The sequence below is a fragment of the Ictidomys tridecemlineatus genome, chromosome 7 (assembly GCF_052094955.1).
Source record: "Ictidomys tridecemlineatus isolate mIctTri1 chromosome 7, mIctTri1.hap1, whole genome shotgun sequence".
Classification (NCBI taxonomy): domain Eukaryota; kingdom Metazoa; phylum Chordata; class Mammalia; order Rodentia; family Sciuridae; genus Ictidomys; species Ictidomys tridecemlineatus.
Genome location: NC_135483.1, coordinates 4806626 through 4832338, shown reverse-complemented (window position 1 = coordinate 4832338; position 25713 = coordinate 4806626). Strand labels below are relative to the sequence as shown.

The 25713-nt window shown below is 47.1% G+C and overlaps 1 protein-coding gene across 3 annotated transcripts in view; it reads right to left on the bottom strand.

Moving 5' to 3' along the window:
- Positions 1-25713, bottom strand: part of Fam135b (family with sequence similarity 135 member B) — a 301016-nt gene that overhangs the window by 177781 nt on the left and 97522 nt on the right. For all 3 annotated transcript variants that reach the window (XM_078016660.1, XM_005316131.4, XM_078016661.1), the window contains exon 2: positions 18133-18228. In XM_078016660.1, the coding sequence (XP_077872786.1) occupies positions 18133-18209 (77 nt within the window). In that variant the 5' untranslated portion in view covers positions 18210-18228. The remainder of the gene's footprint in view (positions 1-18132; positions 18229-25713) is intronic.

Sequence of the window (25713 nt, the reverse complement as noted above, 5' to 3'; positions counted from 1 at the left end):
TTTCTACAAAACGGCAAAGGGATCAGAGTCCCGATTTCCTGCAGTGAAGAATTAAGTGAGATAATAGCTAGAAAGCCTAGAGACCCAGGCTCATGGTGAGTGCCGGAAGTTGTTGGCTGATTCTGTGGTTACCACTTCCCCTTCCAAATTCCAGCGCTGAAATGTGTACACTGATGTCCTCAGGGTCTAAGGAGTGGCCTCCAAGGTGGTCTCCCAATGAAATGTCAACCAGGCTGGCTCCATTGTCCCCTGTTCCTATTTGGCTGTTCTGTGAGATTCACCTGATAAAAAGTTGAACTTGAGAAACAATATCACCTGAAGATTCCCCACCTCTGACTTACCCTTCACCACCTTGTTCCTGCCCAGTGGGTGGCTCGGTGGGAGGTCACCATCTTAACCTCACCTTGTCCAGCAGCCCCGTGCATTCAGGGCAAATCCATGATGGCACGTTTTCAGATGTTGAGTATTAAAAAACCTGCCTCCTTCCATGCCAGGGTCTTTGTTCTGGCCTTCAGAGAAACCATGAGCCACACACAGAGACTTTCCCAGGACACCATCACTGATGACAAATGGGTGCTCTTGCGCTTCTCAATCCTCGCCACCACTCCTTTTGGGGACATGGTTAGGAGTTAATTCACCAGGTGGGGCGGGCTCCACTCTGCCAGCACACTTCTAGGGCCTGTGACTGACACCCAGGGAACACAGAGCCGCAGAGATCCAACCAGCAGAGACGTCATGCCAGGGCTCCCTGGCCTCGCAGGAACAGGGCACGCCAAGGAGCGGCAGGCGGACACTCCCAGGCTCCCTGGAGGGGGCCCCGTGGACAACTGCTGCGAAGGCAAAGGGGGCGCCCGCCAAGCCTCCTCTTTCCTCAGCTGCTGACACAGTTTGGAAGAGCTTCAGGGTGGGGACCCAGGGTGTGGGTTTGGGAAAGAAAGCAGCAAACTCCCGAGACAGTGGGCTTGGGAGTGAGGAACCTCCTAGGAGGGGACCATGGGCCTTCCCAAGGGGCCCACATGGCTTCCCGTGAGTTATTTTGCTTTGTTCTTGGTTGAAGACTGTTTGCTCATGCGTAAAATGGAAAGATGAGATGTGCCTCTCAAGAATAATTCAATGAAGTGATGTAGATAAAATGCCTGGCACAGCCCTAGGACCGAGAAGGACTAAGCACAGTGCGGTTCTTTCTTTCCCTTTCTTTCCTTCCTCTTGTCTTTAATTCCCCGCTGTTTACCATCATGCTGTTCATATAGGCATGGTGAGAGGAAGGTGGCACGGATGAACGGGGGGAGGAGACGCGCAGGTGGGTGAACAGTCTCCCCATTGAGGCAGCCTGGCTGCTCAGGCATCCCTACCCCAGGCTCCGCTGAGCAAAGCAGAGCCAGAAATGCAAAGTACGTCCAAGAAAATACCAGCTTCACGGTGAACCAGATGCAGGCCAACCACACACTAGAGTAATGCTCCCTCGAAGACAGTGCAGAGCAAATAAGAGGGGGAAGCGCATAAATAGCAATCATGGAGCCAACAGTAGCAAGAGCCATACACAAGCTTCTCCTTTTGTCCACAAAACTCCCTGAGGCAAGTGCTCAGTGGCAGCTGCTTAGCTCCCCATTATCTCTGTTCTCAGCCCAGGAGCAGTGAGGGAGTTTGCCAGCTCATCAATCCAACTCAGTGCAGTTTGCAGATCTGTCCTTTTGATGGAGGAGATGGAGGCAGCCTGAGGAGCAAAGCCAGCCTCCACAAGGGGCCCTGGAATGCTCCTAGCAGGAGCTCTTACTGGATTCTCTACGCAGAGGCACACACGTGCACATGTCTATGGCACAATGAGATGGAAAGTGCTGCTGCCCGATCGATCCCAAGAGAGGGAGGATGGGGCTGCATTCAAGGGCTAAGTCTCTCTGAGCACCCTTGGGCGTGTTTTAGCTGTGAGAGGAAAAAAGGCCTTGCTTAGGAATCAGGAGAGCTGAGATCCTGAGAGCATTCTCCACCATCCAGCCATTTGCCTGCTGATAAAAAAAAGGACCCTTTTCCTGGCCTGGTTCTAGGCTCACATGTCAGGGAAGCTGAACGGAGCCCTTTACAAGCTCCATGAACGGCCCCACTTTGCCCCACATGTTCTCTTACTCATCCACTTTCAGCTCCGGGGTGCTAGCCCTCCACCAGGTCCAGCCAGGGCTTCCCCTCCAAAGTCAGACAGTGGCAGCTGCTTAGCTCCCCAGGGCTGTCACTCCCCAGGTGCTGCTTCACCTCGGTCCCCATGGGGTGACCTGCACATTGCCATTTGGCACAGGACTTTTCCAGGAACTCCCTTCAGTCCTGAGCTAATGCAGGCAGACTGCCCACGACCCTGTCACTTCACACACAGCTCATGTTTTCCCAGGCTTCTGTGAATTCTGTCTGTCCACACGCACCAGTGACAGTACCTGTGAGGATTAACTTGTGTCCCCACACCAGAGAGATGCTGAAGTCTTCATCCCAGCAGCTCAGAACGTGACGTCGGGGTCTTTACAGAGCTGATGGAGTTAAAATGAGGTCATCGGGGAGGGTCCTAACCCAAGGGGACTGGGGTCCTCATGAGAGGAGAAATTTGGACAAAGAGGCAGACATGCCCAGAGGGAAGACAGATGGACCTAGCGAAGGCAAAGGGCGGGCAGAGCGATGGGCTTAAGGCCAAGGACATTAAAGACCTCCAGGAAACCGCCAGAAGCCAGGGGCGAGGCAGGGGACAGAGCCCCCACAGCCCTGGAAAGGGACCAGCCACACCTTCCCTCAGACTTCCAGACATTGGATCTAGGAGAGGACACCTGCTCTTGTCTCGCACGCCCAGGGTTTTGAGCTTTGTTACAGCAAGCCCCGGATGGGACCTTGGACCCCTCAGCACCTGTACAGGACAAGGGGCTACATGAAGGCTGAGCTGCTTAGGTGAACTGGGGAGTCATTGGCACAAGGATGGGGCTTAAACTCACGGGGCTGGGTAAGCCGGTAAGTTAGATGGAGAAGCTCCACCAGTTTGATAGGTTATTGGCCGGCATGTCTCACAGTAGACACTGTTACACTGTTTAAATATAAAGAAAGATGCTTAGTCTCACGGTTAGGTTTTTCCCCTTGTATTTATTGAGTACAGCTTGGGGGATGGACCCTGGGCTCTCCCTGGGAGCCAGGTATCCATTCATCTTCTCTCCTTCCCACCTTCCTCTCCCTCTGCCTCCACGCAGGAGGGTGGAGAAAAAGAGGAAGGAGTCCCATATGGCATCCTTGCCCAATCCTTATTACTCTACCATTTTTCTTCCTCCATGTTCTGAACTAAGAAAGTGCTAGAAACTTTCCCAGTTATAAAGCACATTGCTCCAGTTTTGTTATACTCTTTCCTGCGGTTCTATTGCTCATGAAGTCATAAAAGAGAGAAATCAGTAGTGAGACTTGAGCTTACTAATGTGAACCCAACTTCTCAGAAAGTGCTAATCAATTGGGCTTGGAGTGCAACGAGAAACTTCTGTGTCACACTGCTTAGTAAGTGTCTTCTTTGTGTTGCCACCTAAGTGACATGAATTCAGATATGTGAATACCAGCTATGGACAGGCAGTCACTGTCTTACCCTGACACAATCTATTCTCCACCCTTCAGCAAAAATCTGTATTAGTCAGCTTTCTGTCACTATAACAAAACCCTGAGATCATTAGCTCATAAGAGAAAAGGTTTATCTGGCTCACATAGTTCTAGAGATTCTAGCCCAAGGTCGGTAGCACCCATGGCTTTGAGTTCCAGCTGGGGCTACTGGATGGGGAGGGTGTGGAGCAAAATGCCTACATCAGAAACCAAGACATAAAAGAGAAGGACTGAACCAAGCTGAGTCCCCCAAATCCCCTTTGGGCCATCTTTCCAATCATCTAAGGACCTCCCACAAGGCTCCACCTCTCACAGGTTCAGCTCTGAATAGCACCACTCTGGAGACCCAGGTTAAAACACATGGACTTTGGGGACATTCATCCAACCAGAGAGACATCCATACCCAACCTTCCTGCAGTGACCCTGGAAGAGAAAGTCTAAGTTCCTCTGTGGGCCTTTCCCCTTCTTCTGAGAAGCCTTCCCTCTGCTCCTTCCACTGGAAGTGTCAATCAGAGAGAGCATCGAGTGGCAAATGGCTATGCCCATTAGCTGCACGTTAACTCCCATCACAGTGGATGGAAAACCTAGCTACATGTCTGGTGTGCCCAGCCCACAATGAGATTCTCTGCAGCACCAGCTCACATCCATATTTGAGGACCAAACTCTCTGAGTCACTTTCATAGCACAGATTTTCCTGGCAAAGGCTAGCCTTGACCTCCTGAGGCCAAACTTAAGGTTGTAAATACCTTTGGGTGCTTGAGCCCTTGGCTCCTCTGTGACACTTGTCCCAGGGATGCTCCTCCCAGCTCTCACATCCTTGGTTGCTACAACTTCTTCACCCTAGTTCTCCTTGCATCTACCCAACAGATCGAGCTGACTCTTTTGCAAGTTTTTCCACCTTCAAATGTATTTAAGTTGTGAATTTACTCTTTGGAGTGTGGCCTCACCAACAAAATAAAAAGCAGTGCTGATGCTATCGACTCTTGAGAAACCCAGTTATAAATTCAAACCCTGACCCTGTTATGCAGTAGTAGGTGACCTTGGCCTTGGTACACTCATCCATAAAATGAAAATCATAAAGCCTACTCACAAGGCTGACAGGAGCATCCATGAGTGGGAGCCGTAGAAGACCTGGACACACTCTGAGCTCACAGAGCCTGGTGGGTGCTGAACCAGGCTGAGGAATCTCAGCCCAGACTCCAGCTGGCCTCAAGACTAAGACATCCCAGTGCTTCTGGACCCCTGGGCTTACAGCGTCCCATGCCACCTGGCCTCCCCCAATTTTACTGGCTACTCGACCTACTGATAGGAGCAGCGAGGCGCCCCAGGACTGTGCCCTGCCCCTCCACTGCTGACACTGCTTTCTCCCATCTCTCTCTCCCACGGGACATTGTGAACAACTCGAGTCCACATCTGAGACTTTCTCAGTGTCCTGTCCAGGATCTCCAGGTCAGAACCAATAAGAGAAGAGGAAGCGTGACTCATGCCACTGAAGCTGGTGAGAACCAACCCAAAGCCCATCATGCTGTCCCTGACAAGGAGACCCCTTCCCGAGGGATTGGCAGGAGTATGAAGCACTGCTTGCAATACAGCAAGGACGCCAAGTTCAGACCTGACCAGACAGGTGGTTTGGACAGTTCTGATAGGCGATGGGAGAGAGGCAACAGTGGGCTCTGGCCACCTTGGTAAAGTACTGGACAGTTATACTGGGTGCTTTACAAGTATTACCTCATCAATATCTAATGAAGTTGTTGCAAAACAAATGAAGAAAATGGGATGTGAGAACCTTAGAAACTTGCCCATGGGTTCCCAGCTGGTAATAGGGGAATGGAGTCACGGCTGGCGCCTGCTGTCTGAGGTTTCCAGGGCACTCCCTTCATGGCGCTGTGCTCCACTCACCTGCAGAGACCTGACTGAGAGCCATGGTGCCCACACTACCCAAAGGCAGTCTGCTCTGCCCTTGATCCCCCCCGACAGGAGGGGAGGCCCTGGGTGGCTCTGAGCTGCAGAGGCATGTTACATCTCTGCAGGGTGACACCAGCTCCCTGGGGAGGCCTTTTCCTTGGGCACCTGCTGAGCATGTCCTCAGCCAGGGGTTAAGAGGATAAAAGGCTCAAAGCAGTGGCGGACTCATGAAGTCACAGATTAAAAGGCAAATGAACTAAAAGTGGGGCAGGGAAATCGTTATATGAATGTGGATTTGCTAGAAAAATAATCTATAATATCCACGTACATAAGCACTTGGGTAACCAAAATCTATTCACAACTCACAAAAATGATAATAATGACATGTCATGAAGAGGGAGTCAAACATTTATTAAAACAGTAATTATGAAATGTCAGAGAAAGAAAGACTAAGAGGTCATCAAATGTATGTGCTTTCTTGGTGTTAGAGAAAGTCCTGACTTTCAGCAATAAATACCCTAAGTCAAGTAAATAATTTGATTTATTTAAATCAAATCAAATATTTAAATAAGAATTCATTAAATGTAAAAATAAAGGGAATGTACTGTTTGGCATAATTGAAAAGGCATTGGACTGAAACAATGTATCAAATCCTTCTCTTCTCAGGTGTGTCCAAGTCCTACCTGGCAACCGTCCATCATGCTGGACACAGCCTTTACAGAGCCTCTCTGTTGCTGAGGGCCATTGCCAAGTAGGAATGACGCATCGATATTTCCTTGCCAGCGTACCCCATGTTTAATGGACTTGCCTTGGACATTGCATGTGTCTTTGAGAAAGGTGACCCTGCTCAAGCACCAGGGTGGATCCAGGATTAGGGTGTATCCTGCAGGTTTTAGGAAGTATCCAGGTTTAAGACAATTTGGGTTTAGGGCGTTCCGGTTTAAGACAAGTTTAGGGCATTCCGGTTTAAGATAATCCGGGTTTAGGGAAGTTGCAGGTTGAAGGTTATTCCTGCTGGGAGTAGGGCGTGCCTGCTGCCTGAGTTCCCACTGTGTTCTCCTGAGATTCAAATGGGATTTGGAAAAAAGCCTCGTGGAGTAGGTGAATGGGGCGGGACAACTTGGATTTTCCCAGAACGTGTTTGTGTAGAGGCAGGTGTGAGTTCGGGAATAAAGAATTGCTGTTTGAATCTACAAAGCTGTGGTGCCTCCTGATCTTGTGCCCAACCAGGCATTGGCACTCTGTGGGAACCCAGGCTACTCCAACCTTGTATGGTCACTTCCTCCTGCCCTCCTAGCTCTACCAGGGCCTCTTCTTTGTCCTGAAAAACCTGACACTCCAGGGGTCTCTCAATTATAATCCCCACTCCTTTTCCAAAGCCTGGGGAGAAATGAAAAGGATCTCAACATATATTAATAAAGGAAGTAATAAAAAATTGCTTTTGACAGAATCAGACAAATCAATTAATTGATCTCTGGCAAGCAAAGATAATTGTATTTCAGAGTCTATTAGGGCACATCAGGGCTGGTTGGCTGGTTTCACAGGGGAGCCGGCTGTCACTGGGCGGTAGGCAGGGATGGCAACAGTGGAGTCCTAGGTCAGTGCGGGTGTCACTGACCTAGGACTCCACTGTTCATTCCCGCAGAGAAAAGGCAGGTGCATCTGCTCAGAGGGTGGTTTCATCCTAACATTTCTGTGAGCATTTGAACTTTACACCATATCTAATCGAGCTGATCATAGGTCCTTCTGTGAGGCTATTCTGTGGGATAGGGACGAATTTTTCTGTGAAATCATCTAAAACCTTTGAGCAGAAATTCATGAGACTACAAACAAGTAGAGGAAAGACAGGAGATGAATTTGAATATCAAAGGAAGAAAAACTTCTCTTGGAAACCAGCTTGATTTATAGCCTTGATTGAATTAAGATTTAAAACCAAATTCAAACTTATGTTCAAGGACAAATGTTAGCTCCATGTCAACTAACAGCATTAGAAATGAAGGTTTATGCTCGCTTAAATAGACACATGGGCTGAGTATATATTGATGATAGACAAATATGCATGTAGAGGATTTTATAATTAATCATTCAGCTAAAAAATATTTCTGTATGAGAAAATTGTCAAACTGTATATGAAATAGATATCCCTCCTGCTCTCCTCCCCTAGCACCATGCTGAAAAGCTAGGGCTACATCTGTAGTGTCTACAGAAAAAAGACGTGCAAAAGGAATGATGGCCCAGTACCCACTGGAGAACGAAAGTCCCAGTCCCACTACCAGAATGAATTGGATCTCGCTTTCTTTACAATGAAATGATCAACAAAAGAAGGCTGAGACTCCCCCGCATGCAGAATCCTCAGTTCATCTGAATCCAAGCATTTGCAGCCTAGGAACTGCCTGAGAAACTTTGATAAGTGCTGGCACCTTGGTCCCTCTGGGCACACTTCTTATTGCCTCTGTCTGTAGGAAGTCTCCAGGTAATTACATGACCAAGGTGGAGATTTTCACCAAAAACCCTTCAGCACGGCTTCCTGTGCTCCAATCCCCAGGAGAATAGGTTAAAACATGGTCTCCTGAGATTCACACTTAGCAGGTCTTAGACAATAGCCAAGAATCTGCATTCCTAACAATCTCCCAGGGATGCTGCCCTGGTCCACAGGCTACATTTTGAGTAGCAATGGTTTAAACCATACTTTAGAAATTAGGACTCATCTTCTCTGGATAGAATGATACACTGTATTGATGAATTTGTAGAATGGCAAAGTTTAAGGCAATCATTATAAGCTATTGTTTAGCTTCCAGTATGCACCAGTTCTGGGCTGGGCTCTGGCAACATAAAGCAAATAAGCCCAAATCCTCACGCTTAACCAGCTCCCATCTGCAGAAGAGAAAACTCACTGCACCAAACACCAACAACCCTTAGCTGCTCTGCAGCCCTAAGTTAACCACAAATACACTGTTATAAATAAATAAGTCATCATTCCTTTACCTTCCATCCCTTCTTGCCCCATTTCGTCTTCACTCCAGCCATGAATATCATCTTTGATATTTTGGGTGGTCTCTGCTTCCTGACGTCACTGAGTCACTGGCTCCTGCTTTTCCAGGTCCTCGGCAGGGCTGACCTCCCTCCATCCTTCAACAACACCTCTGCTGCTTCACTCTGGCGTGTTTTTCTGTCTCTGCCTACAGATTGGATACCCCCTTTTGTGACTCTTCACAGTGCAACAGGTCTGCTGTGGTGACAGAACCTGTCACACATTCTGGCCTTTTCCTGTGGGCTTATCTGTCTCCCTCATTAGCTGATAAACACCTTGAGGGCAGGGGTTCCATCTTTTCATTGTATTTCTGAGCCTGACTCCACATCTGATGCTTGCTAGTGTCCATGGTGATGAACTGGGAGTAGATGACGGCACAGAGCATCTTGTTGAAGAGCTAAGCCTCCGGGATGGATGAGGATGCATGAAACGCAGGCTGGACAGCACTCTGCAGGAATGGTCTGCAGAGGACAGAGTCCAGCTGCAACTGGCACAGGGTGGTTTTCAAGGGGAGCCTAGAGGAGGACCAAGGAGGACCTGAGCACTGATGATTAAGTTGAAGTTTAGGCCAAATCATTCAGGTTTTGAGCACAAGGTGAGGGAGTGAGAGCAACAGGAAAGCAGAGAATTTTTCAGAGGAAAGTAAGGTGGTCACATACACCATTTGGGGTAGGAACTGCATGGATGGTGTTAAGAACAGGTTAAAGGCAGGTGTGCTCCAGTAATTGTGACCGTTTACACAATATCTACTAGATGCAAGGTACCGTGCTAGCTTATCTGCATGCATGAATGGCATGACCTTTCATATTGCACCCGTGAGATGGGCTCTGTTATCACCATTTGACAGGCCATAAAATGTTGCTTCTATGCGTTTTCCCAAGTTCTCCCAGCTCCTAAGTGGCAAGAGTGTAGCTTCACGTTCATGTCTGATTTCCAAAGCCAAGTCCTCAGCCCCTCTCTGCCCCTCCCTTTTTGTCAGCACAAGTATCACTGCTGAGCGTAGGAGTGGCACCCTATGATATTTGTTGACTGCTTTGAGGACAAGTTTTCCCTCTGAGAATTTGCCTCAGTCAATATAGACTTTGGATAAATGCAAGTTGACTGTTTGCTCAAAGCAAACATCCTCAGGAGGCAGTGTGCACTCCAGACCTGGAAAAAGGTTCACAGAGCGAATATGGAAGTGGCTCCCTGTTCAGGGAGAACTCCCAGGCAGTATGCTGAGCTCTGTCCCCTGGGCCTCCAACTCAGCATCTCATGAAACCCTGAGACCAGGTTGCTTTGTGTCCAGACAAAGGAACCAGGAGCTGGAACCCCTAGATGGAGGGACAAGCCCCACTCTGATCAACTGGAGAAAGAGGGGAGCCTGGGTGGCCATGGGCACACTGGGTCTGAGGAAGTACACCCCCCTCTTGCAAACCCTAGCCCTCATTTTCTCCTGCTGTAGTTTGGATCTGGAATGTCCCCTAAAGGCCAGTTGCTAAGGCTAGGTCCCCAACTAGCACACTTGGGAAGTAGTGGGAAGTCTCAGAGTCTGGTGGAGGTCTCCAAGTCACCACAGGCTCTTGAAGGAGATTGCAGGCCCCGGTCCTCTCCTCCTCCTCCTCCTCCTCTGCCTTTTCTTCTTCCTCTTCCTCTCACCCCTTCTCCTTCCCCTTCCCTTCTCTGATTCCTTCTCCTGTTCTTTTCCCCCTCCCTTTCAGACATGAAGTAAGCCACGGGCTTGGCCAGGTGCTTCTATCACGATGTGCTACCTCCACACGGCCCAAAGCCACCAGGCCAGCTGGTCATGCACTCAAACCTCCAACACTGTGAGCCAGAACAGACCTTTAATCTCTCTGTGTTCATCATCCCAGGTTTTAACACAGAAAATCGAGACCAAGAAGCCGGGCCTCTACCATCACTAGGTATCTGATGGTGTGGAGAAGCCTTCAGGATGGTTTTGGGAAGTGGAGGAGCTGGAGAAAGCCAGGGCACTGTAGGTGCAGCATGATGGGCAGTTCTGAGGGGCCTCAGAAGAGAAGAAGGTGGACAGGAAGGCAGAGAGTGAAAGCCAAGATGAGGAAGCTCCAGAGGAGAACGGGCCCCACCCACAGGTAGAGTAAGGCACTCGACCACCCCCAAGGTAAAGGCAGGCTGCACTTTGCCCGCGTCCTGAGACCTTGTGGGAGGCAGTGCTCAACTGTGACAGGCTATCGGTGGAGCAAACGCCAAGGCAGGGATACAGGCAGGCAGCAGCAGGGGCATTACTGGCTGCTTTCAGGTCGACTAATAGTGAGAATTGGGAGCAAAAAGGAACAAAGTAGGAAAAGTGAAAAAAAATGCAATCCTGGCTAAAAAGTAGTGTATGTACATTTTCAGCCGAGCTGTGTGGGGTTAATAAGCCCTGTGCTTTGCACCTGAAGGATAGGAAAGCTGCCCTGAGGACATCTTGGAAGTGAACTGGCAGGGCCACAGCCCTCTGGATGTTGAGGTACAAATGCAGATTTGGTTCCAGTACTTTCCAGGGCTGTCTTTGGAGGAGAGCCCTGGGGCACCCTAAGCCAGCAAGGCACCGAGAGGCTGCTGCAGCCCTGTGGTTCGGGTAGCCCAGAGGCAGCCTGCCCTGGCAGTGGGCCCTGGAATCACCCATGTGGAGCTGGCTTTGCAGACGTGCAGAATGCAAGAACTGAGACATCTGGAGGCTTCCACTGAGATTTCAGAGCAAATGCATGTGGTGTGTTACAGGATGAGAGCCCCTGGAGGCAGCCCATGACAGGGCAATGCCCGGAGCTGTGAGAGTGAAGGAGAAACGGCAAAGGAGAGCCCAGGAGGGAAGAGACACCAGGAGGGTGGAATGCATGTTGAGGGAAGATGACGTGGGCACCACAACACACCTACCGGAGGGAGTGGCCACGGGCATGGGCTGCAACCAGCGGGGCTCTAGGGGTGGAGCTCCCCAAGCCCTTGGTGCCCTGATCCCGCCACAATGTGCCTGGATGCTGGACACAGATGATCCCCTACGGGGTTTTGCTCTTGCCTTGATCCAATTCCCCCCTGCTGTTTTCCTGCTTCTTCCATTTGAAATCAGAACGCTCGTCTGTGTCCGTCCCACAACTGTATCTTGGAAGTCTATGAATTTCTTGTTGATTTTTACAGGGGCTCAGAGACTTTGGACTTGGACATTTGAACCATGCTGTAATGTCAGGACTTTGAGACTCTGGGGTTAGAATTAATGCACTTCACATTGTGAGTTGGACATACACCTTTGGGGGCCAGGGATGGAGTGCCATAATTTGGATCAGGAAGGTTGCTCACAGGGCCATGGGTTCATTGGTTACTTTCCAGCTTTGTGCTACTGGGAGGTGGTGGGGCTAGAGGAAAGTCTCTAGATCATCACCTAATGACCTCGAGATGGATTGTGGGACCCTGGTCTCTTCCTCTTTCTTTTTTTACTTCCCAGCCATGAGATGAGAGGTGTTGTTCCACCATATGCTTCTATGATGTGCTGCCTGGCCACAGGTCCAAAGAAATGGGGCCAATCGATCATGGTCTGAAACCTTCAAAATTCTGGGCCAAAAGATACTTCTCTCTCTCTCTCTCTCTCTCTCTCTCTATATATATATATATATATATATATATATATATATAGTTTTTTAGTTGTAGTTGGACAGTTATTTATTTATTTTTATGTGTTGCTGAGGATCAAACCCTGTGCCTCATGCGTGCTAGATGAGCACTGTACCGCTGAGCCACAACCCCAGCTCCAACCTTTTCTCTTTATTGATTATCTCAGGTATTTGTTATAGTGGTGGAAAACTGACTGACACACCATCCTTATGGCTCTAAAGAGAAAATATATATTCATTTATCCTTTTACCCCAAAATGACCCAGCTTCCCTAAACCCTACATTTTATCTCTTTCCTTCCTATAGGGTTCATTCACTGTCCTTCATAAGCTTCCCAAGGGCCTATCTCGCCCACCATGCTTGGTCTGCAGCCATCCCTTCTCTGTGGAGCCCTCGCTGGGAGAGCAATTGGGTTCCACTTTAAGCTTGGGCCCTGTGGGTTTCACAGCATAAAATTTTTAACTCTTAGCCATCAGGGGCCATGCCTGTCAGGGGCGGCCTGACAGAGGCACATCATGGTCCCATCACATCCAGCCTGTCCCTAGCTCCCTGGAGGCAGGATCCAGAGGGCTGGTGGTTACCAACTTCAAGGCCTTACTGCTGATAAGAGTTGTAGATACTAGAACTCATGCCATGCCCCTAAGAGGTCTAATTCCTTCCCCCAAATCACACCTAGGCCTGTCCACAGAAGCAGCTGCCATGAAGCCCACCCTGCACATGTTCAATTATATGATCTCTCTCTTACCCACATCTGAAGCCTGTGCCCAGAGTGCCCACTCCTGGGAACCATGGGAAGCTGGCGTGGAGAGCTGGGAGCCTGGGAGAGTCTTCCTGATCTCCTGATGAGTGTCTCCAACTGTTTTCTTTTTCCCCTTGGAGGAGTGGTTATGAGACCGTAGGATTATCTCCCATTTTCTTGTCAGTTCAATGAAACCAAACATAACGGAGGGATCCATTGTTGCACATTTACATAAGCACATGATATGATAATAGGATTTGGTCAAGATCTTTTCCAGTGTGCCCCTTTCCTCTCCTTCTGCCTCCCCCTGGTCTCTTTCCTCTACCCTACCGGTCTCTCTTCTGTTTTTAATCTTAATGATGTGCATCCTTAGGAAGAATAACATTTTTGAGCATGCAACCCCAATATCTCTGTATTTATTCAACATCATGAACATGTATATATGCTATATACAACATGCATCAGAAATATAGAAAACGTCTTTTAGAAGAAAGAATATAATAACCTATTATGAACAGACACTTCTCTGAAGATGATATACAATCAATCAACAAATATATGAAAAAATGTTCAACATCTCTAGCAATTAGAGAAATTCAAATCAAAACCACTCTAAGATATCATCTCACTCCAGTCAGAATGGCAGCTATTAAGAATACAAACAACAAGTGTTGGCGAGGATGTGGGGGAAAAGGCACACTCGTACATTGCTGGTGGGACTGCAAATTGGTGCAGCCAATATGGAAAGCAGTATGGAGAGTCCTTGGGAAACCATTTGACCCTGCTATCCCACTCTTTGGTCTATATACAAAGGACTTAAAAGCAGAACATTACAGTGATTCAGCCACATCAAGGTTTATAGCAACACAATTCACAATAGCTAAACTGTAGAAGCAACCTAGATGGCCTTCAGTAGATGAATGGATAGAGAAAATGTGGTATATACACACAATGGAATATTAGTCAGCATTAAAAGGGAATAAAATCATGACATTTGCAGGTGAAGGGATGGAGTTGGAGAATATAATGCAGATGTGAAGTTAGCCAATCTCAAAAAAAACAAGTGCTGAATGTTTTCTCTGATTTAAGGATGATGATTCATAAAGGGGTGGGGAGTGGGGGCAAGGTAAGATTAGATAAACTATAGATAGGGCAAAGAGGAAGGAGGGAAAGGGAGGAGAAAGGGGGGTAGGAAAGACGGTGGAATGAGATGGACATCATTACCCTAAGTACATGTATGAAGACATGAATGGTGTGAATATACTTTGAATATAACCAGAGATATGAAAATTATGCTCTATATGTGTACTATGAATTGTGCTCTATATGTGTACTATGAATTGTGCTCTATATGTGTACTCTATATTCTGCTGTCATATAAACAAATTAGAACGTATAAATAAATAAATAAAAATAGAGTTTTTATATGAGAACACCTCACCTTTTCTTATTAAAAAATATATATATACATATTAAGTGATTGCAAGCCCTGGCTCTAGTTTAGCATAATTTAATATTACATTTTTTTCAGTGAGCTCAGCTAAACAAGCTGCCCTCCACAAACATGCAGCTCTAGAAAGAGTCTATCAAGGCCTGAAGAAGAGTCATGATGCCCATACTCGGTTTTCACCTCCTTGGCCAATCCACAGGGGTTCACTGGTGTCTTGGATGTGTCACTTGCAGTGTTTTCCTAATGGAGATTTTTTTTCACACAGGCCTGCCAAGACCTCAAGGCCCAACACCCAGGTAGGCGGAGGTTTGCAGGGAATGATGCTCAGGAGTGAAGAACTCCAGACCTCTCTGCCCGATACTGTTGGAGCTGGTTAGCTTGTCATTTTTAATCTCAGTGTGTATCAAGAGATTTTTGCAAGGAGTCGGATCAGCATCATTCTGTGGTTTCCTGGTGTTTGCATTCTTCCTTGTTAATATCACCTTAGCTCACGATCCCTTCAGAGTTCTAAGGGGGTTTTTGTAGTTGGAGGTAGAGAACAATTTACAGATTCATATAATGTGAGGGTGGCCTCAGCCGGGCTGTGCTCTGGCTGCGCTCTTTGTTCTTGGTCTCTGAGTCACAGGAAGGGACTCACCAACTGTCTGACCTACGAACAAGTAAGGTTTCCAGGACCAGCCTGGATTCTATTTATCAGTGAAGCTTCATCTCTTTCTTCTTGTGGGCTTACACAATGGCAAGCAGAAGTTCTAATATTTCCTTTCCATTTCCTGATGGCTGTTCTGTGCACCCCGGAGAGAATACCGCCCACTTTGGAGGTTAGCCTTAAATAATAGAAAAGAGCTCAAGATTTTGAGGGAGAGAGACTTAGCCGCCGCCTCTCCCCACCTGGCTATGTGAAGGCCTGGGCTGCTTACTCCTTGACTCCAAATTGCCTATCAAAATTGAATATCATATGTCTTCCTTCTGTAGTCGGTCACAAAGAGCCAGGAGGTAATGAGTAGAAAAGTGTCAAACACCAGGATGACACACAACATCATCCGAGCTGCTTCCTTCCTTCCCTCCTAAATGTGGAACATGAGGAGCAGAGGGACAGAGGCAGGAGCAGAGCCCGGCTTTGGCATCTTGGTCCCCAGCTCAGGGCTCTCATCTCTGTTGCAGGCAACTTCTGACCAACAGGAGCTTCCAGGGGGAAGCACAGAGCTCGGCCTCGTTAAGCCCAGCTCCTGAGCCCATCTGAAGGCTTGTGGGCCTCCTTTCCTGGAACAGAAGCTGGTCCCAGAATCACTCCCCCATCTCTCACACTACACGGCCTGGCTCAGGTCACCTTCCCAAACCACTGAATTCCACCCTCTGTAAGAAGGGACCACGGCACACAGAAGGCACTAATTTCATAACTATCATTGTGAAACTAGAGTCTAACCTGGGTGGTAGATCGTGGAAGTGTGCATATGAAAAACTGCTCAACGTCATTAATCATCAGGGAAATGCAATTAAAACAATGAGATAGGGCTGATACAAAGGGAAACTCTAATGCATTGTTGGTGATACTAAAAATTAGGATGGCCGTTAGGAAGACTGTAGATGTTCTTCAAAACACTTAAAATAGAACTAACTACCATATCCAGCAATTCCAGTACTGTGTATGTAGCAAAAGGAAAGGAAATCAGTATGTCAAAAAGACGCTTTTCACAATAGCCAGCATGTGGAATCAACCTAGAGGTCCATGAGTCCATAGATGAAAAAACTGGATAAATAGTCACACACACACACACACACACACACACACAGAAATACTATGTGCTCGTAGAGAATAATGAAACCCTATAATCGGTGAGAGCATGGATGAGCCTTGAAGACTTGATAATAAGTGAAATAAACCAGGTTCAGAGAGACAAATACCACCTACTCTCACTTTATATGTGGAAGCTATAAAGTCGATCTCAGGGAAATAGACTAATGGTTGTCAGAGCCCCAGAGGAGTTGTGGGGAGGAAGGAAGAGAGCGGAGGTGGCCAGTCGATAAGGGGGCAATTAGATTGAGGCATGACTTCTGACATTTGGATGATCACGATAATAATGTGAGGCTAACTGACAACCACGAATTCTGTATTCCACAATAACCAGAGGAGAGGACTGTGAACATTCCCAACATAAAGATATGGTAAGTGATTGGGGTGAGGGACATCCCAGCCACCCAGACCTGCCCATCACCCACCATGCGCCTGCATTGAAATAGCACACCGTATCCCGTAGATGTGTAAGAAACTTTAAAGTAAAGAAAAACGAGTTTGTGTTGCCTCCGCTCTGGCTCTTGGAACCAGGCCCAGGCTGCCCTGCTGGAGGGGGAGAACAGCAGCCTCCCAGCCCAGGCCCCAGACCTGTGCAGGAGCCCAGCTGAGACATGCCAAGCCTGGTCCAGTTGAGCAAGACCGCCGGGCCAAGCTCAGCCCAAAGTGCTTACCCTTAAAGTCAGGAGATGGACTTGTTGTTTCAGGCTCCTACATTTAGGAGAGGTTTTAATGGAGCAAAAGCAAATGGATAGATACCCATTATTTTGAACTCTCGTCTGCTGTTAACATGAGCACCAAACAAACTCGGGTTGTATAGACTTTGATTTCTTTGTCACTAACTCGGGAGACATCAGTTGTAGCCATTGTGAATGTGTACAGCTCCAGTCTGTTAGCTGCCTTCTGCAACGTCAGGGTTTGGATCTGCAGTACAGCCCCAGGTTCATGTGTTACAGGTTTTGTCCCTGAGGCCACAGTGTTCAGAGATGCAGCTTTGGGGAAGTGACTGGATTCAGAGGCTTCTGACCTCACCTGAGGGCTAATCCTCCAGTGGGTCCATGAGGGAATGGACTGTTGGACTGTGGAGGTGTGGTAGCTGGAGGAGTCGACCCCTGGGGACATGCTCTGGAAGGGTAGGTCTTGGATCCAGGCCCTTCTTCCCTCTGCTTCCTGGCTGCCGTGAGGAACCACACTCTACCATGATCTCTCTGCCTCGGTGCTCTGCCTCCCACAGGCTCAGCAATAAGCCAGCTTACCATGGACAGAAAACAGGGACCAAAATAAACCTTTCCTCTCTCTAAATTGTTTTCCCCAGGTATTTTGACACAGTGGTGAAAAGCTGACCAACATGGTAACCATTTCAATGATCCTGAGAAGAAGTCTAACATGAAGACCTTGTAGGTTCACATGTAAAATGTCATAGTCAGACCATGTCCCCCCAAAATGAAAGCAACTGTATGTTTGTTACATTCTTAAAGGGACATTATTACATACAAACAGTCTCAGTTTTTGAAATATCTTACAATATGTAGCTCAGGAGAGATGGCCCAACAAGTAGCAAACACACACATTTATCAGTAGTACACAAACAATTTTCACTCCCCATAGACTCACTTTTCTTTAAAATTTATATATCTAAAGAGGAATTGAAAATAAGTAAGATAGAAAGGGGTGTGGGAAGGATAAATTAGCATTTTCTAGATTTGTCAGCAAATGACTTATTTTCAGATGAACTAAAAGTTTGAATTTTTCAATTTGCAGGAAAAAATAATGAAAATCCTTTCCTCATTAATTCCCAGTATATAACCTTCCCTCCCCACCCCCTTTCAGAAAAGATGCACACACACACACACACACACACACACTCACACACTCACACACATATACTCTCATACACTCACACTCACACACATTCTCTCTCTCTCTCTCTCTCTCTCTCTCTCTCTCTCTCTCTCTCTCTACACACACACACACACACACACACACACACAGATTGTGCAGCATACTCACCCTCTCTGAAAGAGATCCACATTATAGAATTTATGTAGCTCTACAGAAAACTCAACCGTTCCTTGAACTTCAGACATGATCTTTTTGGTTCATTACCTGGAAAACAAAGAGAGAAATTAATAGCTTGAGATGACATTGGTCCCACAAGGAGAACCCAGCAGCCCCAGAAGGAAGTCACATGCGACTCCGTGGACCAAGAGAGCTCCATGTCTCTGCTCAGTGTCACCACTTGGGGTTCCTATGAAAAGAGACAGCACAGAGAATTGCAGTGACTTGGCGAATGTCATGTAGCTCATACCTGGAAGGGCTTCGACTCAGACCCAGGTGTGCTGACCCCAAAGCTAGGCAGGTCCACTGCCCTTCCCTGTCAGGACGGTGGCGACAAGCCCCTCCTTCATGGCTCCAGTCCCCACCCTCCTGCTTTCTAGCCATGTGACCTTAAGCAAGTCACTGAACTTCTGCAACATGGGGACCGGTACTAGAACACGGCGGTGGTGGACGATGGGAAGATTAGGTAAACACTCCATGCTGCTCACCGCAGAGTCCCGACACCAGTGCACACTCCACGTGGACTAGCTACCATTAATATGATTAATCACCACTGATAACACCATATTGTGAATCCTGGTGGAGGGAGTGGCAAGGAAAATGTGTGTTCTAGCAACCACGGGAAGAGAGCCAGTGGCTGCTGGTCAGGCAGAGGCTGGGCCCAACGGAGACAAGAGAGTTGAGTGACAAGACGGGCAGGAGTGAAATTAAAACAGTCCAGGTCTGGGATGGGAGAAAACTCAGAAGGAGATCAGGCAGGCTGGGTTTTCTGAGTACATGAGATCAGCCAGGGATTTGAAAGCAGGAAAAGAAATTGAATTTACTAAGCACCCCTATATTCTTGGTGCTGCATACACTATTTGATATATGTTTTCCATTTTTTTCCAAAAGGAAATTTCTGATGAAGATCCTTGCCTCGTGGTGCAGATAAAATGATCAGAAAAGGTTCTGACTTGCAGCCACTCTTCGACTGTAGAATGTTCTAGTGCTGCATTCTCTTCTCCTTCCCGAGCCTCAGTTTACCACCAGGGGGACAATGCCAGTCACCCAGTAGGATTCCCAGTAGGACAGCAGGCAATGTACCTGGCCCCCAGCTGTTCTGGCTGCATACCTCTGGGATAGAGGGGGAGTGGGAAGGAGGGAGGAGGAGACAATGTAGGAGAACCCTTAGAATTTCTGGGTGGAAAGTGGAGTCATGGGGTCTCCTTCCAAGCCCTTCTCCTTTCTGCCCCAACATGCTTCAAGCGTCAGCTTGTCACTACGGTTGACAGCCTGCCTCACTGCACTTAGCAGCGCCATGTGAGGCTGGTTCCCAAGAATAGCAGCACGGGGACGAACTGAGCCTGAGCTCGGCTCTCAGCTCTGGCAATGTTCTTCCGTGGCCCTGCTTCTGATGGTGCAGAGCTGCCGCTCAGCAAGTGAAAGGCAGCGGCTTCTGGGAGCCACGTCTCTAAATTCTGCAACATGGGATTTCCACCAAATTCTGCAACATGGGATTTCCACCTGGCAGACCTGAAGTCCTGGTGGATAGAACGTGCTGCAAACCTGTGGGAGAACCACGCTCCTGCCTGAGGCCCGCGGCCAGTCCAGGTCACCAACACCACTGGATTTCCATCCTGAGGCATTCCCAGGGAAAGCCCGATGGAGGGGCCAGCAACAAAAGCCACTTCACTTCATTTCATTCGTGCATTAAGAACGACATCTGCACTCCTCCACATTTCCTCACCCCCAGCCAGCCTCAGTCCTCAAAGAGCTGACTCCTTGCCTCTAGCTGTCAGCATCCAGTCCTGTTCTTTGTCCAGCCTTTGTCCTGTTCTCTGATCCTGATAGGGAGAACACACCGAAAAGAAATGAAGGGGAGCGAGAAGAGCACATGGCACGGATGGCCTCCATCAGCCACGCTGCACCCGGGCACATCCACACGCCACTGCATTCAGCCCTCAAATCAATCCTGCCTCAGGCAGTATTGACTCCGATTCACACAGGCACAGGCGCCATTCAATGGAAGTGTAAGACTGGGGAGCCCAGTGACCTTGGTCTTCCAGCTCCAGAACATACAGGCAAAATGACTGAGTCAGTCTGTTCTGGGGAATAAATACACAAGAAGAGATGCCCGGTCCTGGAGAACACCAGACGGTGTGTTGTTCCCTCCTTAGAAAACACGACTTCCCACCCCGTTGTTCAGAACTGCTCACAGGACAGAGTTCCACAGCTTGTCATAATACAGTTCTTTAGAGGAAAGCTGCCTTTGCCTTTTCAATCACACGGGATTTGCTAGATTTAAGTCCCCATCGCCCAGTGAGGAGGATGAGCTTCCATGTAAAACACCAACTTCAGAACTCGCCGTTGGCTTTGCTGGGACCCACACAGGGCTCTGTGTGTTCGCACCCCAGCAGCGCTTCCTTGGCCCCGTCCTCTCTGGAGACCGTGCCTGGAGCGGTGGTTTCCAGGTGTGGTCCTCAGACTGACAGCATCAGCATCACTTGGTTAAAAAAGGATAAATCTTGAGTCCCCCTCCTGCCCTGCTGAATTGGAAGTCACCAGGGACCGGCTCAGGGATCTGGGCTCTACCAAGTCCGCAGGGATTCCAGGGCAAACACTGGCCTGAGAACTGCTGGCTCCGAGACCAGGGGTTTGGAATGGACCTGAGCTGACCAGGTTCCTTGTGAGCTGTGTGACCACTGCTCGTCATTTAAACCCTGTTCCTCAGTTTCCTCATCACCAAAGGGGGCCATCAAGAGCACCTCACCCATATGGTCATCTTTGTGGTTGAGATAAAGTATATGACATGGTTAATATAGTGTCTGGCACTTTGTACATATACATGCAGAAGATATGTGACACTGACCTAACACACACAATCATGCACACACGCACGTACCACATACCTAATACCCACCAAACGCAGACACACATGTCACAGATAAGGTAGACATATAACACACAACATTCATCACACACACAAGATATCCAGGACACATGCCTAGCATATGCCCAACACAAACACACCTTGACTCACACCCAGCAAGCACTTAAACAGCACACACAACCAACACACCCAACCCACAATAAATCTACACATACACCATACACACACACACCCCTTACACACCACATACGTCTCTGCACCAATTTCCTACTACACCCAGAGCCACCTACACTCTGAGATGTTCCCCTAGAAACTTGCATTTGCTAAAAGACACACATCCAGGCGCTGTGCAAAGGGAGGAGCTGTTTTTCTTGTAGATATACATGAAAAAGTATATTTTGACATATAAAATATACATGGAGCAACCTCTTCTTCTAATTAGGATCCCATTCTTGTGGCTGTACAGATGTGGAGATTTACTGTGATGAATTCATGTATGTGCCCAGGAAAGTTATGTCTAATTCATTCCACTGTCTTTCCTATTCTTTCCCCATCTCCTTTCCTTCGCTCCCCTTTGTCTAATCCAATGAATTTCTATCTCTCTCACCCTTTGTTATGTCTTAGCATCCACATATCAGACAGAACATTTGACCTTTGGTTTTTGGGGATCGGCTTATTTCACTTAGCATGATAGTCTCCCAATCCATTCATTTACTGGCAAAAATCACAAAGTCATATTTTATGGGTGAGGAATATTCCTGTGTGTGTGTGTGTGTGTGTGTGTGTGTGTGTGTGTGTGTGTAACATTTTATTTATCCATTCATCTGTTGAAGGACACCTGAGTTGGTTCCATAGCTTGGCTATTGTGAGTTGAGTTGCTATAAATGTTGATGTAGCTGCATCACTGTAGTATGCTGATTTTAAGTCCTTTGGGTATATACTTAGGAGTGGGATAACTGGGTCAAATGGAGGTTCCATTCCTAGTTTTTTGAGGAATCTCCATACTGCATTCCAGAGTGACAGAACCAATTTACAGTCCCACCAGTAATGTATCAGAGTATTCTTTTCCCCACCTCCTCGGCAATATTTGTTATTAATTGTATTCTTGATAACTGCCATTCTGGCTGGAGTGAGATGAAGTCTCAGTGTAGTTTTAATTTGTATTTCTCTAATTGCTAGAGATGTTGAACGATTTTTTATATATTTATTGACCATTTCTTCTTCTGTGAAGTATCTGTTTAGTTCCTTTGCTCATTTATTGAGTGGGTTATTTGTTTTCTGGTGTTAAGTTTTTTAGTTCTTTATATATCATGGAGATTAATGCTCTGAGGTACAGGTGGCAAAGATTTTCTCCTGTTCTGTAATATCTGTCTTCACATTCTTGTCTCCTTTGCTTGAATAACATTTTAGTTTCATACCATCCCATTTATTGGTTCTTGATTTTACATCTTTCACTTTAGGAGTCTTGTTGGGGAAGTTGGTACCTAAGCTAGCAAGGTTTGGAGCTGGGCTTGCATTTCCTTGCATTAGGCACAGGGTCTCTGACCTAATGCCTAGGTCCTTGGTTCACTTTGAGTTGAGTTTTGTGCAGGGTGTGAGATAGGGTTCAATTTCATTCTGCTACATATGGATTTCAAGTTTCCCCAGATTTCTGAAGAGGCTATCTTTTCTCCAGTGCATGTTTATGGCACCTTTGTCTAGTATGAGACAACTTTATATACGTGGGTTTGTCTCTGTGTCTACTATTATGTTCCGTTGATCTTCATGTCTATTTTTATGCCAATAATGTGCTGTTTTGTTTCTATAGCTCCATTGTATAATTTAAGGTCTGGTATTGTGATGACTCTTGCTTCACTTTTCTTGCTAAGGATTGCTTTGACTATCTTATTTTTCCAAATGAATTTCATGATTGTTTTTTTCTTTCTCTGAAGAATGTCATTGGAATTGTAATAGGAATAGCATTAAATCTGTATAGTGCTTTTGGTAGTATTGCCATTTTGACAATATTAATTCTTCCTATCCAGGAGCTTGGAAGATTTTTCTATCTTCAATTTCAGAGACATTTTGAAATGTATATTCCAAAAAAGAAAGAAAGAAAATCTTGAACTTGAAGACATCAACAAATATCTATAGACATATGACCTACCCAAATTGAATCAGGACAACACAGAAAATTTAAACAGATCAATTTCAAGCAATTAAATTGAAGAGGCCATCAAAATCCTACCAAAAAAGAAGGCCAGGATTCTCAGCTAAGGTTTAACAGACTTTCAAAGAAGAAATAAAACCAATTCATCCTCAAGTTATCCCATGAAATAGAAAAGGAGAGAACACTTATAAAATTCTCTGATGCTGTATCATCCAGATACCAAAAAGACACATCAAGAAAAGAAAATGTCAGACTAATATCTCTGATGAATCTAGATGCAAATATTCTTAATAAAATACTGGCAAATCACAAACAAAAACATGTTAAAAGAAATTGCACCACAATCAAGTGGATTTCATCCCAGGGATGCAAGTTGGTTCAACGTATGGAAATCAATAAACATAATTCATCACATCAATAGACTTAAAGACAGAAATCACATGATTATCTCAATAGATGCATAAAAATCATTTGGCAAAATATAGCATCCATTCATGTTCAAAACACTAGGAAAATGAGGCATAGTAGAAAGACACTTCAACGTTATACAAGCTACATACATTAAACCCAAGGTCAACATCGTTCTAAATGGGGAAAAGTTGAAAGCATTCACTCTAAACTGGAACAAGACAGGGATGGCTTCTTTCACTACCTCTATTCAACATAGTCCTTGAAACTCTAGCAGAGCAATTAGGCAAAAGGAAAAAAAAGGGATATGAATAGGAAAAGAAGAGCTCAAACTATCCATATTTGCTGACAACATGATCCTATACTTAAAAGACTCAAAAAACTCCACTAGAAAACTTCCAGAAGTCATCAATGAGTTCAGAAAAGTAGCAGGAGATAAAATTAACACCCGTGAATCAACTGTGTTCCTGTGCACCACTGATGAATCAGCTGAGAACCCAGGAAAACTACCCCATTCACCATGGCCCCTCAAAAAAAAAAAAAAAACAACTTGGGCATCAGTCTAACAAAAGAGGTGAAAGACCTTGACAATGTGGAAGATGGAAAAGCTTCCCATGTTCACGAAGGACCTTAAAGGCAAACAGGCTTGCCCTCGAGATGCTCAGTGACTGCGGTGCTTTGTACATGAGTGTGCCCCAAAGCTCATGTGCAAGCCCACGCCAGAACTCCAGAGGTGCAGAGATCAGATTACGGGAGGCATGACCTAATCAGTGGATTAATCCCCTTATAGGGATCAACTAGGGGGAGTAAGGAAGGCAGGTAGGGCGTGGCCGGAGGGGGTGGGTCACTGAGAGGATGTCCTTGGGATTTATATTTTGTCCCTGGGGAACAGAATGTGCGCGTGTGCTCGCTCGAGCTCTCTCTGTCTCTCTCCCTCTCCCTCTCCCTCTCCCTCTCTCCCTCTCTCCCTCCTTCCTGTTTTCCTTCCCCACAATCTTCCACCATGATGCTCTGCTGAACCTTGTGCCCAGGGAAATGCCATGGATTTCTGAACCATGAAGACCAAAGAAACTTTCCTTCTCTAAATTTGTCCTTGTCAGGGCTGGGGATGTGGCTCAAGCGGTAGCGCGCTCGCCTGGCATGCGTGCGGCCTGGGTTCGATCCTCAGCACCACATACCAACAAAGATGTTGTGTCCGCCGAGAACTAAAAAATAAATATTAAAAATTCTCTCTCTCTCTCTCTCTCTCTCTCTCTCTCCCCTCTCTCACTCTCTCTTTAAAAATAAATAAATAAATAAAATAAAAAATAAAATTGTCCTTGTCAGCTCCTCTGGTCACACGGATGACACAAAAGCTGGCTAAAGCAACGGCAGTGCCAGAGTGACCAGGTGACTGCTGGGAAGTGACTCCCAGGGCAGAGAGGGAGGGTGTGGGACTTGGGCCCCGCAGGGCCTCCCTGGGACACTGGCTTCTGAGTGAGGAGGCCTCTGCGCAGCTCAGCCCAGGTCGTGCATGCCAGTGTCCCTGTCCAGAGGTCAGGTGGGTCCCCTCAGCAGACTCACAACCTCAGCTGACCTGTAGCAGCACACCTGCTCTTGGTGCTTCCTCCCGAGCTGGGGTCCTGGGGCCCTGCAACTGACTGGAAGCTCTAGGTCAGACATCTCAAGTCCTGGTGCCCTGAGGTGACCTCAGGGTCCTACTCACCTCCCAGCCAGCCCCATTTCCTCCTTTGTGAAGTGGGAATAAGAATGCCTTCTTCCCAGGGTTATTGTAAGAATTAAAAATGCTAATTCACGTGAGGCTTTTAGGACAGCCTGGCATATCATGAATCCCAGCAAACAGACTATTTTTAGTTCTGCTTCAGAAGACAGAAGTGGGAAACAAGGTAGAAGAAGACGTAGTGAATTTATAGTCCCGTTTGGTTCCCTTCAACATATCTTGAGTGGTGAGTTTAAAAATGCTTTGGCTGAGTGCCCCTGCAGTCCTGCTCTGTGCTGGGCACTTCCCAGCCACCCCACTGCCCACCGACGGTCGGAGCCATCTTGTGAAACAATGAACGGTCACTGGGGGGTCCAGGCAAAGGGGGGTCCCAGCTCTGGGATGCTG